General features: G+C 55.4%; 2 protein-coding genes across 11 annotated transcripts in view; one reads left to right on the top strand and one right to left on the bottom strand.

Moving 5' to 3' along the window:
* MYH10 (myosin heavy chain 10) overlaps positions 1-8,862 on the top strand; it is a 124,959-nt gene extending 116,097 nt beyond the window's left edge. For all 4 annotated transcript variants that reach the window (XM_045889878.3, XM_045889877.3, XM_045889876.3 and 1 more), the window contains 7 exons: positions 48-176; positions 2,757-2,845; positions 3,541-3,664; positions 3,747-3,955; positions 5,287-5,395; positions 6,327-6,499; positions 7,325-8,862. In XM_045889878.3, the coding sequence (XP_045745834.1) occupies positions 48-176; positions 2,757-2,845; positions 3,541-3,664; positions 3,747-3,955; positions 5,287-5,395; positions 6,327-6,499; positions 7,325-7,469 (978 nt within the window). In that variant the 3' untranslated portion in view covers positions 7,470-8,862. The remainder of the gene's footprint in view (positions 1-47; positions 177-2,756; positions 2,846-3,540; positions 3,665-3,746; positions 3,956-5,286; positions 5,396-6,326; positions 6,500-7,324) is intronic.
* The window catches only part of NDEL1 (nudE neurodevelopment protein 1 like 1), a 61,737-nt gene that overhangs the window by 17,922 nt on the left and 24,965 nt on the right, over positions 1-18,850 (bottom strand). For 3 of the 7 annotated variants that reach the window (XM_064582259.1, XM_064582257.1, XM_045889883.3), the window contains one exon: positions 14,651-15,888. The exons of 2 other annotated variants lie outside the window; for them this stretch is intronic. In XM_064582259.1, coding sequence (XP_064438329.1) covers positions 15,881-15,888 — 8 coding nt within the window. In that variant the 3' untranslated portion in view covers positions 14,651-15,880. Of the gene's footprint in view, positions 1-636; positions 762-6,048; positions 6,086-14,650; positions 15,889-18,850 lie in introns of those variants that run through there. 2 more of the 7 variants (XR_010408387.1, XM_064582260.1) reach the window with 2 other exon arrangements.

The following is an 18,850-nucleotide window of genomic DNA, read 5'->3' as shown; positions in this document are numbered from 1 at the left end:
AAAAACTAATAATGAAAACCACTCTAAAACCTTCTTCCTAATCTTAGGCTCAGATGAAGGATTACCAACGTGAATTAGAAGAAGCTCGTGCATCCCGGGATGAAATTTTTGCTCAATCCAAAGAGAGTGAAAAGAAACTGAAGAGTTTAGAAGCAGAAATCCTTCAATTGCAGGAGGTTTGTTAATATTTACTCATCCATTTGTTCAAAAAATGTTTTGCCCCTGAAATTTCTCCAAGATCAAAGAATTATCTTACTGTCTTGGTAGCCTAGTATAATTTCAAGACCCGTTTTAATAAAGTACTGGACCATCTTACTGGCTCAGTGCAGCAAACAGAGCGGTCACATTGTGGTACTGCTTTTATATATATATATATATATATATATATATATATATATATATATATATATATATATATATATATATATATATATATATATATATATATATATATATATATTTATCTGGCCAAAGGCCAAGGGGCGGCTTAGTAATTTTCCAGGCGACTTTCCAGACCTCGTTCCATGTGTAAGAAAAGGCAATAGAGTTTAATGTTGGTAAGCATCAGGATCATTTAATCTTACTGCTGTAAGATTTCCTTGTTTTACACAGAAGCCCCATTCATGTGATACTTACAAGAGGAGATGTAGGTTTCATTGAGTTCCTTGGTGAATCATCTTGTGATCAATTCTTTCATTTCTCTCTTTTGTAAGTTCTCAGGAAGAAGGCCTGACGAGGGGTTCTATCAGTGCTAGGCACACCTGAATACATACATTTATTTTAACACTTTATTGAGGTAAAACTGCCAAAGAACTGCACATATTCAGTGTGTACACATTTCTGCTTATATAAATGATGATCAAAATTTATACCAACCTATAAGATAAGAGCAACTTAAGCTGAAATGTTATTACCAGTTAATATGAAAAGAAACTCCCAATACCACCACCTAGAAATGCTGGCTTCGGTGTTAACAAAGACGACTATAAATGTGGGGTAGAGCTTGCAAGAAAGGAAGGGAATGCCTTCGGTGTCAGGAATGGAGAAGGAACCAAAGACCAGCAGAGTAACGCTGAGCAGACCCTGAGCTTCCTCCGAAGGGCAGCTTGTGGTGTGGGTCCTTCTTTGTTTTCTATCTCATTGACTTCTTTTGCTCCTGTCTTCATTCCCTTTGGATTTTTTTTCTGACTTCTTGAGTTGCACACTCATTAATTTTCAGGCTTTTCTCTTGTCTGATTCTGCTCCTAGAACACTGTAAATTGCCCTCAAAGTCCTGTGTTCACTGTATCCTGCAAAATCTGGGCTCTCGTTGCCATTTAAATTCTAAATTTTTTTTTTAAAGATTTATTTTAGAGAGCACGAGGGGGAAGGGGGCAGAGGGCGAGAATCTTAAGCAGACTCTCAGCTGAGCGCAGAGCCCGACACAATGAGAGCCACTCAATGGACAGGAGCCCCTAGTTCTTAATTTTTCTAATTTTGATGATGGTTTCTTCTTTATTTCATGAATAATTTAAAAATGTGGTTTAAGTTCCCAAATGTGTGTCATTGATTTGTTATATTGCATCGTGGCTAGGAATACTGAGAGCAGAGCTGCTTCAGGGCCTAGAATGTGGTCAGTCTTTAAAAAATTCTCCATGTGTGCTTAGAAGAACATGTGCCCGTTCCTCAGTGAGGTAGCTGTTGAAGACCCGTGGGGTTCACCATGCAGCTGACAGGGTTACACCCAAAGGTGATGGGGCTCTGGGAGCCAGGCCCCCCGGGGCACGACCCACGCAGCCCTGCACCCTCCCAGCCTTGTGAGAAAGTGGTTATTTCAGGCCTTCAGACAAGGGGCCTTTGCATTAGGGGAAAAGAGACCCCCACTCCCCGAAAGGAGCACTGCCCTTCCCTCCATCTCTCTCTTTCCTCCCCTCAGACCCCTTTGTTCTTAGGCTTGCAAGCCCCGGGCTCCTCCCCTTTCTCCCGTGGGTCCCCCAGCCTGTGTTCAGCACACCCAGCCAGTGGACAGGAAGGGCCCCTGGCTGGGGCAGGACGATGGGGCACCAGAGGCCAGATGGTAGGGCCGATGCTGCCACGTGCTCGTGCACCAGAGGCCCTTGGGTCCGGCCCAGAGCATTCCTCGCTCGCACCTGGGCTCGCTCTGTCCCGTGGGGGGGCGTTGTGTGTGCTGGAACCCCGGCCTTTGGCCTGCATCCTGTGCTCTAATAACGTGCGAGGTAAACACACGAGCCGAGCACACGGGCGAACTCCTTTGTGTGCAGCCCTGTTGAATCACTGGCATCTCTTGAAGGGCCAGCCGGACCGGGAGGAGTGAGAGCCCGGTTTTCCGCTGCCGACCAGCCACAGGACTTGGCAAGTCCCTTCCTCCTTACACTGAGGGCAGAGGTGCAGCGCTCATACGCAGACTGTCCTCTCCATCTTTACCCACGCGGGGTAAGAAGGGCGCCCCGGCTGCTTCCTGTGGCAAGTCCTCCTTCCAAAGAAACGTGTGGAAAAGCTGCCACGAGGCGGTTCTTCCTGCAGAGGACTGGCCGGCCCGGAGCTGTCCCCTTGCCCTGCGCAGTCTCCAGTCACCGAGAAAGAGGCCCGAGGGCTCACGCCCCCTGCTGCTCCCCCCCACGCGCTGCACACCTGCTGTGTTTCCTGGGGCCTGATGCTCCTGGTCACACTATGGGACACACGAGGCGGCTGCAGCCGGCACGACAGTCCAGTTTCACCTGTGAGGAAATGGTTAATCCCAGTCTAATCTCCCTTAGGAACTGGCCTCGTCCGAGCGATCGCGCCGTCATGCTGAGCAGGAGAGAGACGAGCTGGCGGACGAGATTGCTAATAGCGCCTCTGGCAAGTGAGTCTCCCGACGGGGGGGGGGGGCGAGAGACCAGCGGCAGCCCCACCTGTCCTCCGGGCACCCGTGGGCCGTCCCCCTTGGGGCTCGCCCACCGCCCCGGGGAGGCAGGGCCGTCCGGCATCTGGAAGTCAGGAGCTGATCTGCTCATCTGGGAAGATGAGCCCAAGACAGAGGCTGGGCCTCCGGCCGGCAGCAAACCACAGCTCCCCGCATCAGTCAGTCCCACGCTAGGTGTGAAGGAAGGGCGTCTGGAACGCCCCCCATTTCCGCAGACGGCCCGCAGCCTGGCCATGCTGGTCTTGACTTTGAGATTCCTTCGGTCGGGCAGGCAGATCCCTTAAGACCTTTCTCTGCCTTTTTCGTGAAGTCCCGCCTTCTTCCAGTGAAGGTGCCTTCTGCACCTTTGTGGCAGGTCCTGGCAGACTTGGCACTGTCGGACGGGGTGCTGGGAAGGCCGGGCCGGGGTCATCTTGCCTTTTCGGAAGGGGACCCTGGCTGCTGGGGCCCGCGGGAAGGTGACCACAGCAGCCGGCCAGAAGGGGCGGGGGCGGAGGGTAATGGGCAGGCCTCGCTGATGGCCAGGGGGATGGGGGATGGGACAGCCAGCCGTCAAGGACGCTGCTGGGGGGAGGGGGGCGCGCAGACCCCTTGCCAAGCGGTCTCCCCCCCCACCCCTTCCCTCCCCCGCCCAGGTCTGCGCTGCTGGACGAGAAGCGGCGTCTGGAGGCGCGGATCGCGCAGCTGGAGGAGGAGCTGGAGGAGGAGCAGAGCAACATGGAACTGCTCAACGACCGCTTCCGCAAGACCACGCTGCAGGTGGCGCGCGCGGCGGCCGGGCGCTGGGAGGGGCCGCACCGCGCCCCGGGCCCGAGCCGCTCACCCCGGCTGTCCTCCGCAGGTGGACACGCTGAACGCCGAGCTGGCGGCCGAGCGCAGTGCCGCCCAGAAGAGCGACAACGCGCGCCAGCAGCTGGAGCGGCAGAACAAGGAGCTGAAGGCCAAGCTGCAGGAGCTGGAGGGCGCCGTCAAGTCCAAGTTCAAGGCCACCATCTCGGCCCTGGAAGCCAAGATCGGGCAGCTGGAGGAGCAGCTTGAGCAGGAAGCCAAGTAAGAGGGCTTTGCCGCCACAGACCCAAACTTCCTGTGCCGGAGAGTCCCGTGGCGGCTCCCGTGGCTCGGGCGTGGGAGACAGACGTGGTGTGAGCCCCCGGGGACGGCTGGGCTCGGCTGGGGGCGAATCCTCCTGTCCCCTGATTTCCCAGGAGCCCTAGGCCGCCTCTCCCCGCCGCGAGTAGATGTCCCAAGTTGCTGGCATCACGTGAAATGCTAGTTTGTTGCCAGAGAAGAGACGCCGTAGGACAAACAAGCTTTTCTGCTCCCAAAGCAAAGGGCAGCTCGACATCTGCCCGTGGGGGTGCAGCCAACGGTCCTGATGCTGGAGACACGGACTGCCCGGGCTAGCACAGACCTTCACATTCGCCCTCCTGACGGGGAGCCTGGGGCCCAGACACGTGGGCCCATGCTCAGAGCCCAACATACCCCCCCCACCCAGCTTCCCCCCACTTCCCACTCTTCAGACTGCGCCGCACTCAAAGAAAAGGGCTTGTTCACCCTGGGCTGTAATTACCATGACTTGCCCTTTTCAGCGAATTCTGCCCGTTTTTGCATAACATTTGAGAAGGAACAAAAGGACATTTTCTGTTCTCAATGGAGCTCAGTTCCTTCTCCTGTGTGGGCCTGTCTGGAAGCCCGGTGACTTGCTTGGCTTTCCCCGAAGGGGGAGTGTGGGATTTTTCTTGTCTGTTCCACTGGTAACTGCGACAGCCCCCAGCATCTGGGTAGGTAGTCAGTAAATTTTACATTGAAGAGTCACTTAGTAAATTAGGTCTTGTTTTGTTTTCCAGGCTAAATAGGTAATCAGAGTAACCAGCTAAGGTTTTTGTCCTCAAAAAGTTTGAACTCAATATACAGGGCAAGTAGCTTAAAGAAGAAAAAAAAAAATTTTTTTTTTTTTTTTTTTTGAGAGAGTGCACAAGCTGGGTGTGGAGGGGCAGAGGGAGAAGCGGCTTCACGCAGAGCAGGGAGCCAGATGTGGGGCTTGATTCCAGGACTCTGGGATCATGACCTGAGCAGCCGCTTAACTGAGCCACCCAGGTGCCCCTGGGGCAGGTAGCTTTGAGCTTCAGAAGTTCACTAAAGTGATCGCTATCTGTGTGTGAAGGAATAATGAATGCACTTTTTCTACCTATCAGCATTGGGATACATTACAGGTAATGCATATTTTAATCAGAAGGGGAAAGTTCCTAGGCCATATTAATTCTATTGCTCTGGTCAGAGAGATCTTGGAAGGCACTCCAGCAATTGCCCTCTTCCAGAGAAAAAGGACTTAAAAAATCCTTTCCGAGTTGCACAAACTAACGCGTTGGTCATTTTACTAGGGAACGAGCAGCCGCCAACAAACTCGTCCGTCGCACCGAGAAGAAGCTGAAAGAGATCTTCATGCAGGTTGAAGATGAACGTCGACACGCAGATCAGTATAAAGAACAGGTAAGGGGAGAAAACCGAGCAGGATGACCAAGCATGCCGCCCGTGAAATGCTTCACTTAGCGAGAACACTGGGGCAAAATGAGCCCGGGGTTACCGTCTGACCAGCGAGATTAAAAAAAATGCTATTTGAAACGTTCATTCTCGTGTTCCAACAACCATGGGCTGTTCCTCGCCCACATCAGACACTGGGGTGCTGGGGACACAGGTGATTTCAGACGCCGCCTCCGCCCCTCAGGGCTCTCCCAGGGCCGCATTGCTTGCTGCCCTGGGGGGCCGTGCTCTCGTTCCGTCTCCCTGCATCACTCTGCTGCGCTGCATACGCTGGGACGGAAGGTGGACGGGGTGGAGAATGCCCAGGCCTGGGCCCCGGACCCTTCCCTTTTCTCTCCTGGCCCCGGTCAGGCAGCTGGCTCCCCCTACCCCCACCGAGGGCAGTTCTGGGCGCCCGTGAGCTGGCCAGCGTCCACATCGCTGCGGTCTCGTGTCCACTCTTCCAGAGTGGCCTTGTATTTGAATCAAAGCGTAACATCCGAAACAGCCGTCCCGAATGGAGGTACAAAACCAACTGTACCATCTCCCGGGGCTGGAGACGGTCCACACGGTCAGCCCTTTTGTATTCTGCTGAACAGCCGTTCCTTTTCATAATCCCCTCGGTCACTCAGGGGAAGCTACTGAATTGTGTCGTTTCTCCTACAGAAAACGCAAGGGTGAAAATAGGATTTGAGCGTTCGGTCTTTAGCAAAGTCTGCTTTGTAGACACTGGTTTGCAGAGAAAGGCAGGCTGATCCGAAGGCCCTGGACCATCCCCCAGTCGTGGGTGCGCGCTCGCGTGGCTGCCGGGGCCCCCAGCTGTGCTCCACGCTTGGGCCGCGGCTGTGCCGAAACCGAGTCGGCCGCTTTGCTGTGACTGGGCTCGTGTCACCTCCCCCAGATGGAGAAGGCCAACGCCAGGATGAAACAGCTCAAGCGGCAGCTGGAGGAGGCGGAGGAGGAGGCCACGCGTGCCAACGCATCTCGGCGTAAGCTCCAGCGGGAACTGGACGATGCCACGGAGGCCAACGAGGGCCTGAGCCGCGAGGTCAGCACGCTGAAGAACCGGCTGAGGTGAGTGACCCCGGGGGCTGCCGTTAAGCGGCGCTGGGTCTCGGAGCCCGGGCCCAGAGCGTGGGAAAAGAGCGGCCCTTATAGGCTTAGCGTTTGGTCCAGAGGATGCGTCAGCTTCCCGTAGCTACTCGCCCTTGCTCAGAGTCGCTTTGCAGTCGTGCATTCAGGCTTCCCGACCCGTAGTAGTCCTTCGGCGGGACGGCGGAGGAACGGGCCGCTCGCTAGCGGGCTACACAGATCCACGGCCAGGCAGGTGGCTGTCCCTGTCCAGACGTCCGCAAAAAGCAGGGCAGGAGCTCCTCGCGGGCCCCAGTGCCTTCAGCCCTGCACCCACCCCCGTCCGCACACCGGGTCTGGGAGGGGAGACTAAACTGTCTGCCGGGAGCAGGTTAGCAGGGGCATCGGCGAAGGGCGGCCCGCTGGCCACACTGCACGTGCCCTTTCTGTACGGGGAGCTACAGGCCCGTTTTACGTTTATAAAGGGTTGTTAAAGAGCCACACCGGGGATGTGCGACAGAGACCGTATGTGGCCCACAGAGCCCCCCCTAAGGACTAGCTGCCCCTCCGTCCAGCTCCCTGCCCATTCCTGTGGCAACAGCCCTCTGAGAGCCTCGGGCTCGGGGTCCGCTGGGTGCCGGCCAGGCAGGGCTGGAGGACAGGGGGACAAAGCACAGAGCCTCTCCGGATCGTGCCCACCCCCGCACCCCCGCCGTGCCCTGCGAAAGGGGTGCGAGGGTGGAGGCCTCAGGAGGCTTAATAGCTGGAGCGCCGCGCGTTCCCGGCTTCACCCCTGCGCGTCGGCTCTCCCTGCTCCCTTCTCCCCAGGCGAGGCGGCCCCATCAGCTTCTCGTCCAGCCGGTCTGGCCGCCGCCAACTGCACATTGAGGGGGCCTCCTTGGAGCTGTCTGACGACGACACGGAGAGCAAGACCAGCGACGTCAACGAGACGCAGCCGCCCCCAGCCGAGTAGAGCCCCGGGAAGCCCGTGGAGGCGATACAGTGGGACACGCAGGACACCTCCCCACCCCCCTCCACCCCCCAGCCCCACGTCTGGGAAGTCGGCCCGCGCTGGGATTCCTTACTGAGAGATCAACCGTGTCTTAAGGCTTTCCGGCCGCCCATACTGTATCCCGCTTCTCAGTCAAGTACAACCGCTTCCCCTTTTTCTATATATACACACACGAGACCCACGCCTACTACACAGAGTCTCCTCATTGCATCTCCTTTGCGTATATTCACCGAGAGACCATTTTCTGATTCACGGTAAGAAGAGAACCATTTCTCAGACCCGTGGCCAGTGGCTGGGTTACTGCGGTGGCCGCTCCGTCGCTCTGCATGCTCTCTCTGCAGACAGGTCACCCCGTTCTGCGTTCGTGTGGCCCCCGCCGCCTCAGCCACACCGAGTCTCTTCGAACATTGTGGAACCTCGACTGCACTTGTATCTCCCCGTATTTCCTCCGAGAACGATCAACACTCTTTCAGTGAGCAAACTGTGAACGGGGCTGTGGCAAGATGAGGAGGGGTGGGCGGCACCGGAGGGAAGCCGTGTCCCTTTGGGGTCGCCCTGCCCCTCTCCCTTGAGCTGGTGGTGTCCTCGGCCAGGGCCGGCCTGTGCACAGAAGGGACGGCGGCCCCGTGAGGCCACCGCCGTCCCGCGGGCCCCGCGCCCTCTGGCTTGGCTGACCCTCGGGGGGGTCCACAGGGAGCCCTCCGTCTCCAGCCAGGCTCGCACGCTGACCTTGCAAATTCAGCCACCGCTTTGAGCCCAAAATGGCAATCTCGGTTTTGTGTCCCAGACTTATTCCAAGGTGGTCCGGGAGGCTGACGGAGCCCCCGGAACCGACGTCATCTGCCTGAATGTTGACATGCCAGTGGACGTGAGTCCTTGTTCCTTTCTCCTTCCTTGCCCTTGGACAGTGTTACAGTGAACACCTAGCATTCTGTTTTCGGTTGATAGTTAAGCAAACTGACTTTACAGAAAGTGCCTTAGACACTGCAGTACTAAGAACGTTACATCTATGATCTGCCTCTGTAACAATGTAATGTATGAGTTCTGACTGTGCTTATCATGTACCTCTCTAGTCGAAGTGGTATTATAAACATTCAGTGACAACGAATCAGTGTTAATTATAAATCCTTGATCCTTGGCAACGTGCTTGAAAACACAAACCTTTTGGGTTAAAAGCTTTAACATCTGTTAGGAAGAATCTGTCATGTGGGTTTGGAATCTTTGGGTTTTCCCCCTTGATGAACTGCACTGGCTGTTGACCACCAGACACCTGACTGCAAATACCTTTTTTCTTGTATTCCCATATTTCTAGACAATGATTTTTGTAAGACAATAAATTTATTCATTATAGATATTTACGCCTGCTCTGGTTACTTGGAGGAAAAAGCACCCGTTGAGAATAAACAGACCTCAATAAACAAGAATAATCACGTGAACATGGAATCTGTCTTCTCACCTTCTGTTCTCGATGTTCCCACCTGTGGTCTGGTTGGAGGCTGGGAAGCCCCCAGACCGAAAATGCGGCCAGCCAGGCCCACGGTTTTGGAGGGTGCTGTGCTCCCAGAAACCGGCAGCTGCCGGGCTAGCTCTCTGGGTGGTCTTGGCTCTGAGTCCCGCTCTCGCACTGGCCTCAATGTGTAGATGGGGCGGGGGGGGCGGGGAGATAGGCTGGAACAAACACTAGGAAAATACACAATCCCATAGAGAATGTGGATTGATACATACATATATATATATATATATACACATACATACATACACATATATTCCATGATATTCTCAGGCCAGGCTGCTTCTGCCTGGCCATGGTGGGGACGTGAAAAAAAAAAGTAACAGGATCGCGTTTCACATGGCCTCACCCTGGCATTCAGCAAGTTACCCAGGGATCTGGAATTCAGAAGCTTTTCTCAGAAAAGAATTCCTCCCCGCTGGCTCGTTTCACTGGTGTGACCATCCACATGGCTTCCCGACAGCTCAAGTGTCCTAGGCCAGCCTCGTTGGGAGAAACCTAAGCTACGTGGGCTGCTCACAGTTCCAGATTCCACAAAGACGCTGACCAGAAGGAACCTTCCTTCAACTCGACAAACCACTGCTTTGTCGTCCAAGGACGGCAGGTCATGAACCCTCGGCCGGGCACTGACAGCTGAGATTAAGTGGAGACACGGCGACGCTGCGCTGGGGTTCTCCCCCCGCAGCCCACACCACGCACCCTGTCCGCCCTGCCACGTCACAGGCACTTTCCTGTCGAACGCAGATGTCCCGGGGGTGATTTTCATTTGCTTTAGTGGGAATAACGCACATTCCTAGCCGGGCTGATTGAGGGTCTCCTTCTGAACCCCTACCATCAGAAAGACTAGAGCCCCGTCACCCATCTTCCCCATCCCTGGAAACCCCACCTTAGCCACAGCGTCTGTGCTCTCTTGGCTCTGGGTCTCACCTGTGGCCCCTTCCTCCCGAAGCCGGTGTCGGCGGGACGCAGTTGTCCGTGTCGGGACCAGGGAAGCAGTGCTCATGGCTGTCGCGTTCCAGGAAACAGCACGCCCTGTCCGGGTGGAACCTGACTACCTCCCCCAAACCAAAAACCAAGCTGGAAGAGGCCACAGGACGGAGCCTTTAGGAACGTGGAGAGGCGGACATCTGCACGGAACGGCACGTGGTGATGTGACACTATCAGACGAGGACACAGCGGGTCTGACGGAAATGGCCCACCACACACTACCGCCCTCTAAGCATCACCCCGCACAGTTCTGGGATGCCCGTGTTCGCACAGGTGTAAAATCTCGCGCATCCCACAGTCACCGTCAGAAGGGGCAACAGTGACATGGCTGTCCTTGCTGGACTCCCCCCGGTAAGGTCAAGAGCGCCCAACATGAGATCCTACAGAATGAGTATCGGCACCTTAGAAGAAACTTCTGGAGCTGACAGTGGAAGACGCTTTTCGGAAATGCTGTGCCCCCAAGCACCCACCACAGCCCAGAAGACAGAGTTGGGGAAAACACAGACAACTCCGGGCCAAAACCGGTCAGAGCGTCGAATCACGGTGCGAGATTGCAGGAATCTCTCTTACGTTTTACTTTTTATTTATGGAGTGTGATAGGGAAATCTGTCTAACGTCTAAAAAAGCTCTTTCAATAAATACAAAAAGTCTCAACGATAAGCGTCTCCGTAGTTCTGACTGGCACTTTTTTTTTTTTTAAAGATTTATTTATTTGAGAGAGTGAGAATGAATGAGAGAGAGAGAGTACACGAGAGGGGGCAGGGTTAGAGGGAGAAGCAGGCTCCTCACTGAGCAGGGAGCCCGATGCGGGACTCGGTCCAGGGACTCCAGGATCATGAACTGAGCTGAAGGCAGTCGCTTAACCAACTGAGCCACCCAGGCGCCCCTGGCACGTTTTTCTTAATGGTTCACAAAGGTGTGTCTTGGAAGTGCTGGGTCCGAGAGTCTCTGAAATTTGGCTTCCCTAGGCCGGTACAGGGGCAGAACCGGGAGGGGGGTGGTGGTAGGGGGGCGGGGAACCTGGCTTTTTAACTTCCTCAAGGGTGACCGCGCTGGTCATCCAGCAGGTCAGGGAGCCTCTGCTCTCACTACTGGCTCGAATCTCCGCACCCCTCAGCCCAGGGCTTTGGGCCAACTTGGACAACGAAAGGAAATGTTTCATTACTTCCATTTTAAAAAATAATTCGGGGGGGGGGGAAATGATTTTGGGCAACTTTATAGAAAAATGTAGAGAGCCCACAAACTATCTGCATCTTTTTTTTTTTTTAATAAGGCCGTGCACCTGTGTCCGCTATTTCCCACTGGCCACTTCCATTCCCGTATATTCACACGTGTCTGCACGCCTCCACCACGATGGCTCTGTGGAGAAGTCACCCTGAGCATTCCCTGGCCGTGAGACGTTTATGTTCCTGCTCTCGAGATTATTTCTTCTTACTACCATGGGCTATTTTTACCAGAAGGAGAAAGAGAAGGGTCTTCATAGCTTATCACACTGTTAACGCTGACCAAAGACTCCGAGAATAATTTAGTGACCCCAGTAAGATAAAAGTGTACCTATTCCCCGAAATTTTAGGTGGCAATGCAGTTTGCTTCCCCCCCCTCCCCAGCTAAAGCAATCATTATATTTGGAAATAAAAACCAGTGTTTCTTAAGTCCATCATCTACTTACAGGGTGCAGTGGGGCTCTGAGCTCATTCAGACCTCTCCCACCTGACCGTTAATCCAAGCACATGCCCGGGAGGGGGGGGCGCGCTACTGCCCCGGCCTGCCTGTGAGCACCCTCCTCCCAGGCCTCCCACCTGCAAACTGCGATCCAGGCAGGGCAGGGGCGGCAGACTTGCTTCTGTCTCAGAAAACACCCCACACACAGGCAAGTTACATTTCGGTTCAGTTTGCATCTTGTTTTCCTCGGGGAAGGCTTCAGAGCTGACGGGAAACCCTAACATTAACTCCTATGGGCGCAGACGGACAGACAGACGGATGAAGCCTGGCTCCGAATCGTAAGCACACAGCACAAACCTCACATGGTCCCCCAACACCAGCACGAAAAGCTGTGTTGTTTTCAAATTTGCCTCTTTGCACTATCTTACCAAGGAAATCACGTTATTCACTCAAGATGATTGCTCTTCCTTAAAATTAAAAAAAGGGCTACTGTATTCCCATAGATCGGATCTGTGATAGTCATGGGACCAGTTTTCAGAGAAGATGCCCTAAGTCATAGGAAAATGATTTACAAAGATACCTCCTCGCTGATCCCCATTTTTATAAAGGACAGACTCCAGGAACACACCTCCTTCTGTAAGGGAAAGATAGCCTTCTCCATCCACTTCAAACTCTGGGGCAGATACAGACAGGAGAGGCGCGGTGAAGCCGCAGTGAAGTAAAGCTGGAATGAGGAGAAGGCTTATCTGAGCATCTTCCTGGACCCATCCCCCTTTCTGGCCCAGCAGGCAGGGCAGATGCGGCTCCGCCCCAGGGCACCCCCCCTTCCCCGGAGGCACCAGTTTCCACCTGGGCTCCCAGGAGAGGCTAAGGGCGCCTCAGGGACAGCTGAGAGAAGCAGAGTCAAGGCTGGGAGACAAAGGTGGAGGAAGCCCGTCCCTCCTGCTACAGACGTTGTGCCAGCCCCCGCAGCTCATCATTTCCAAGGGTCTGAAACCAGCTCACCTCCTGAGGCAGGAAACAGTCAGGTTTGGAAAAATGGAGCATAAAGCAGAAAAAAAAACCCGAGCTTGTTTCCGATCCTGACTTTTCTGTGAACTCGCTGGGTGAGCTCAGGCCAGGCGCTTAAACTCTGGGCCTGCCTTCCCTTCTGTAAACTGGGGTGAGCGGGCTCTTCCTGCTCTCGGGCCCCCTGTATCCCGTCCTCCTGTCCTCCCTTGAAGACTCAACATCCCACCTCTGGCTTCTGCTCTTAACTGAGCTGAGGGAATACGAGTTCTGGCTACTCTGGGCTGAAAGGAAGCAGCACGCTGGTTCCTACCCTCATGCAGGAAAGACGTTTCGGGAGCGGGGGTGGGGAGGCAGGGGGACAAGATGGAAACACTTGGGAGGCAATAAGTGGTCCCTCAGCACCGGGAAGAAGAGCCCCTCCATGCAGGGGAGAGCACGACGGGGACCCCGCTCAGGGGAGGGTATATCCCTGAAGGTTTCAGCGAGAGCCGGGCTAACCTGGGCATCGGGCAGCCTGGGGTCAGGGGCCGGCGGGGGGAGAACCCACTCAGAGGCAGGAGGCTGACAGGCGATCGGGGGGCTGGACCGGCAAACAGCCTGTGCTGACTTTCACGCCAGGTGGCCTGATGCTCTGTGAGCAAGTACAAAGTAGCAACCTGAACCACATGATCCAAACAGGACGCTGAAAATGAGACCAGGAAGTCAACCAGCTTCCTCAGGGGCTCATATGCCAGGGGCCGCTGCAGCCATAAAAACCCCCCCAAACCTGTGGGGTCCCCTCCCGAAGGAGACCGGGAATAAGCCTGCAGCATGCCACTGCCCTTGCAGGGACCTGGCCCGCGCCATGCTGTCCCAGGCCCAAAGAGGTGGCGACGTCTGGTGAACGACACACGGGCTCCTGCAGCCAGGGCCCCTGCCCCAGCCATCAGCTGATACACAGCCTCCATAAGACGATCCCAGGGGCGCTCCGCTGGGAAGGAACTGAGGAGTCATCGCGGAGCCAGGAGCAAGGATTCAGGGCCCCAGAACCCATCCTTGCTTTAACTGGAGCAGCTCTACTTCATGTTACAGATCTGAGGCTCCTGCATAAACGAGAGAGGTCTGCTGGGCACCTAAACCTCTGATCTAATCCAATCCCTCCGGGGATGGTCGGGGAAGGAAGTGGGAGTTGCTGCCCGTCAACAAAAGACGAGTTTTCTCTTCAGCTGCTCGGTCGGCCGGGCAACCAGGCCCAGCACACACACAGCCCTGCGTCTCTCGGAGCCAGCTTACGACACAACGTCGGGGAACAACTAACAGAAGATATTCCTGCCTGCGTATTAACGGACAGAAGAAAATTCTGAAAATGTATCCTCTCATTGTTTCTCATTTGCTTACAAATTTGATTCACTTTTCATTGACTTCTAGTTTTAAAACTACAAACTGTTCTCTTCGTTCATGCTCCTCATTAGGAGCAGAGTGCGGAATCTGATACACTCGTGCAGGCCCCCAGTTTGCCCGTTCCTCGCGTCCCGTCACACTGGGTCTTTGCTCCCAAACAAATGGTACCTTCTCTCACTTGCCAACACCAACCTGAGGGAGGAGGAGAGAAGCCCAGACCCAAGGAACGTCCAGTCCCAAAACACGGACACATGTCATGAAAGGCAGCACAGCTGGACAACCCGCTCCTCGATCCACAACCTGGCACTCGGCCTCCCTCAACGGCCCAGTCCCTCCTCCCAGACTGCCCCACGGGGCCCTCCTGGACATCACAGCTACGAGCAGAAACCAGCCCCAGGAATCAGCACGAGAACCCCCGCTCGGGTCACTAGCCGCCTCCTCGAGAGGCCGCCGGGCTTTTCCTTGCCCCGGCCCGCGGCCGCTGTCCGCCCACTTCTCCCGCGCCGGAGAATGAACGACAGCGCCGAACCTGGCTTTGGAACTCCCGTCTTCTCCCACAGGCTGGCAGAAACCCAATAAAGCAACCTCGAACCTTTGTTTTCTGTGAAATTTATTGTTTCCACATTAAAAGACTTTTTGAGGGGAAGTATTTTTTTTCTCTTTTAACCACATGATGATCCTATTCGGCTGCCCAGAGTAGGACACCCTCAGTCGTTAACATGCCATATGAATTCTGAATAAATAAAAGCTACAAAGCCCAAGTTATATACAAATATCTTAGGCAATAATGTTTACAAACCTATGTACAATAAAACAAATGTAAACAGTAAATGCAGCATGAGAGTAATCAAAGGATGCACAGGGACAACCACGTACGGCCGGTCTGCCTCCCAGGAGCCGGCACGAGCCAGCCCCCGACTCAGGCCACCCGACCCTTCCTAACACAACTGGACAGGCCCTCGGAGAACACAAAACGCTCTGAAAGATGTCACTTAACTGAAGGACCAGAAAGCTGGCGAGGAGGTTGCCCCCGCCCCCCACCTGGAGCCACGTGGAGGAGAAGGGTACGGCACAGAGGCACCAGGCCGCGTGCGCCCCGGCCCGGAGCCTCCCCTCTCGGGTTCAGACGGGCATTTTGCTGCTCTGGGGGGGGCAAGTCTATGGAATGATAACTGTTAAAGTAAAATCAGAAGGTGCAGAAAACGTTCCCTAATTCAGTGACCTTCCTGACTCTGTGCCAGCAACAGGCCAAACTGTGGGGAGTGGAGCTGGGGGACACATGATCGTGAGCACTGAAGATGCTTGGGTGGGAGCTCAGGAGGAGGGCACGTGTTGACCTGATCTGGGGGAGAACTTCTAGAAGGTCTGCAACGTCTTAAACACAACTAAACCCTATCGGTACAGCAGGGTGGGAGCTATGAGGCAGGTGTGATGAATGGGTACTTCTGCATCCAGTGACCAAGGAATACACGTACGTATCACCTTGTGACCCACAAAAGTGCAATCATGTGAAACCAACGGCACCACGGCGAGAAGAGAAAATAGCCAGCATTGATATCGCGCAGAGTCCTGGGGCTGGGCAGGGCCCGGCAGCCGCCAACCGCATGCAGCCTGCCCTCTGCCGGCCACGGGGAGGCAGACGCAGGGGCCCAGGCGGGGCCCAGGCACCGAGGGGTGAGGCTTGGGTGTCCTGGGCTGCTGGAGGAGGGCAGGAGCCCCCCCCGGAGGCCGGGCACTCACACACTGAGGGGCAGCATACCCGGTGCTGACGACGGGCGCGAGGAGCCCAGACCAGGAGGAGGTGGCGCTGGGTCAAAGCCGTTTACTGCCCTGTGGGGGTGACCAGAGCAGAGAGGGAGAAAAGAGAGAGAGAGACGGTCATTTAAAATCACTCGACACACAACAAAAGCACTTGCTCTCTATAACTACCCCTCTCCCTGCCCAGGGTGGGATCAGAGCAGCCCCAGGGAGAGTGGCCTGGAAAGCCTCAGCTGGTCAGAGACCGAGAATTCGGAGGACGGAGAGCAACGCGCTCACGTGCCCCCTTGTCGACAACTTTGTCCTGCCGGCCACTGCCACCACGGCCCTGGTCTGTCTGCCCGTAGGGAACTAGCTAAGGAAATAATGGTACAACTAAATGATGAGTATTGCACGGCCATTAAAAACACATTCCACAGAGTTCTTTAACAGCATGGGAAAATACTCAGAATGTCATTAATGCTAGGTCCAAAAAGCAGCAGGTCACCAAATTGTATATGTTCAATGATGTGAAGGGAAAAAAAAGTGGTAACATTCCAGATTCTAAACTCCAACCTCCTATATGGACCTTACTTCTATGTAGCTAAATCTAGAATGTGGGGGGCTACACACACCCACACAAATATGTATATAAAATCATATATGTTATAGAAAGAAAATTTAACAATGGTTACTTTTCCTCCATCAGTGGGTAATTTTGTTTACTACTTTCCACTTTTTTGTTTTTCAAATCTCCTACAATGTACATAACTTAATAAAGGGGAGAAAAATAACTCTGTTCAACTGTTTGGCAATATGGGCAGGCACGTCTGTGGACGCGGGAGTGCCCCGCCCGCCCCGCCCCAGCCCCCAGGCGCTGGGATGCAGAGCCCCAGCCCCGCCCACCGGGCCGCACAGCCACCAGAAGCAGAGGGAAGGGGTGCAAGTCTCGGAACCTCTCTCAGGAAGCCACCCCAGCCCTTCCACACAGAAACCCTTCGCAGGAAGATCTGTCCCGCTAGAATGTGGGAGGTGCGGCCAACTGTGGGGGCCGCATGCACCACCCGTGCCCTCGCTGTCCCCCCACCTGCTCATCAGCAGGGACTCGAGTACAGGCTAGAGAGAGGTTCTCTTAAAAAAGAGGAGGAGGGGAGCAGGGCGGACACACACTCCCTACGAAGACAGTTGTTTCATACACTGAGCAAGGGAGTGTAACCTCTGAGAAACGCATGCAGACACACGGCAGACGACCCGGACTACTTTGAAGACAGAGTTAACCTCCCAATGCAGAAGCTGCGTTTGAAAGCAAGCCACCCACACACAGGCCAAGAGCAACAGGAGAGCCCTAGGAACTAACCGATCCCTGCTGCACGGCTTCCTCCCTCAGCCGTGTGCACCCAGGACCGTCCCTTTTCTTCCTGGGCCTTTCACTCACCCGTCACATCCTCCCACGGCTTCCTCCCACCGCACATGCTTGTGCCTCTTCTCGGGGCCGGGCCCACGCCCCGCAGCCCCTGCAGCCTTCACAGCATCAGCCCATCTGCCATGTGTCTGGCTAGTCCCAGAACCTCTCAGCGAGCACCAGGAGGCCCTCACACACGGCCTCAGCTTCAAATATGCCAACATCCCACTCCAGCCTCTCGAAGCACAGCGGCCAGCAAGGCAAGCCCCACTGGGCGCCAAGAAGAACCCGGCACCCATCCCCAGGGGCATGCGAAAGCCCCACAAGAATGGCCCCACACGCAGGTTTGAGGGCTGGGATTCCTGCAGTCTCAAGCCAGACGGACCTTAACAAAACAGCAAGCTCATCCCTATTGTTCTGCTGCTGAAGAAACCAAAGCGAGCCAAGTCCAGCCGGAGCTCACCCCCTGAACGTGTCAATGGGCGCCCTTCCCAGGCTCCTCCTGGCCGAGGGACACCTGACAGCCCTCGGTGAGCAGCAACTCCCGTGCTCCCGACACGGCTCAGCTCTAATGGGAAAAATAAGCAGTGCCAACCAGCAGAGAAGAGGCCAAGAAACTCGACAGGCAATTTCCCTGTGCAGATGGAAATGAGAATTCTTGATGTGATCGCTGGATGCAGCAGAGAGAGCATAACCTGCCAGGCTCGCACCTAACACCTGTCTTCTGAGGTGAGGAGTGAGAAGTAAAAGGCCAGAGGGAGAAGAAAGCGGACCCTATTGGGGGGGGGGGGTCCAGTGAGGTCCCTTCCTGTGACCGAGAATCTGTGCAATGGGGGAGGGGTCCCAAGAGGAGCGAGGCCTTGGGCGTCGGAGGGCAGCAGCAGAAGAGCCGCAGGGAAATGTGCCAGTGGGCAACACAGGACTGAATGGAGAGGGAACGCACAGGGAGAGAGACACAGACCTGGGAATCACCTATACAGAAAAGGTTCCAGAAACATCATGGTCTGACCACCAAAATCTAGCTCAAGAGTCTGAAAACAGCGAGTCTAGCTAGGCACAGGGCCTCCGGTCAGCTGTAAAACAGCAACAGACGAAGTGGAGAGAGGGGCAGAGCTGGTGAGCAGGACAGAGCAGAGCTCGCAGACCCACCCCGGCCCGGCAGCCGCGGGCAGGACGGGAGGAGGCCGGAGCTGACGCGGGAGCGCACACGCACTCGCTCCGCCAGGCTGGCGACACGGAGGAGCGATGCTCAGACGGAAACGTGCCTTCCTGCAAGGCCGACCTCGGTCTCTCTCACACGCACACGCCTCGTCTACCACCCCGCTGTACGAGGGGAGTCCAAGAGCGAGCGGAGCGGGGAGAGCCCCAGGCAGCAAGGCTCCGTCACCACTGGTACCTGCCCCGAGAAAACAGAAGGCTCTGGGCAAGGAAGAACTTCGGTCTCCCGTGAACTCAAGTCAAATGTGATCCCGGGGCCTGAGAGCGACGCTCGACCCCCACGCCCGGACTCGAGGCAGCGTCACCGCCACGGCGCCGAGCCCAGGCCAGGAGCGCCACCAGGCCCGCTGGCCACCACCGCCCCGGGACCACGACCACGAGTGCCTTCTGTTCTGCGCAGCCGAACCCGGAGTAACGACGTGGGGTTGGGTCAGA

Source organism: Mirounga angustirostris, unplaced genomic scaffold, assembly GCF_029215605.1.
Source record: "Mirounga angustirostris isolate CCGP_5_RB_7025 unplaced genomic scaffold, mMirAng1.0.hap1 SCAF_17, whole genome shotgun sequence".
NCBI lineage: Eukaryota > Metazoa > Chordata > Mammalia > Carnivora > Phocidae > Mirounga > Mirounga angustirostris.
Note: the sequence above shows the minus strand (reverse complement) of the source record. Positions and strands in the feature narration are given on the sequence as shown.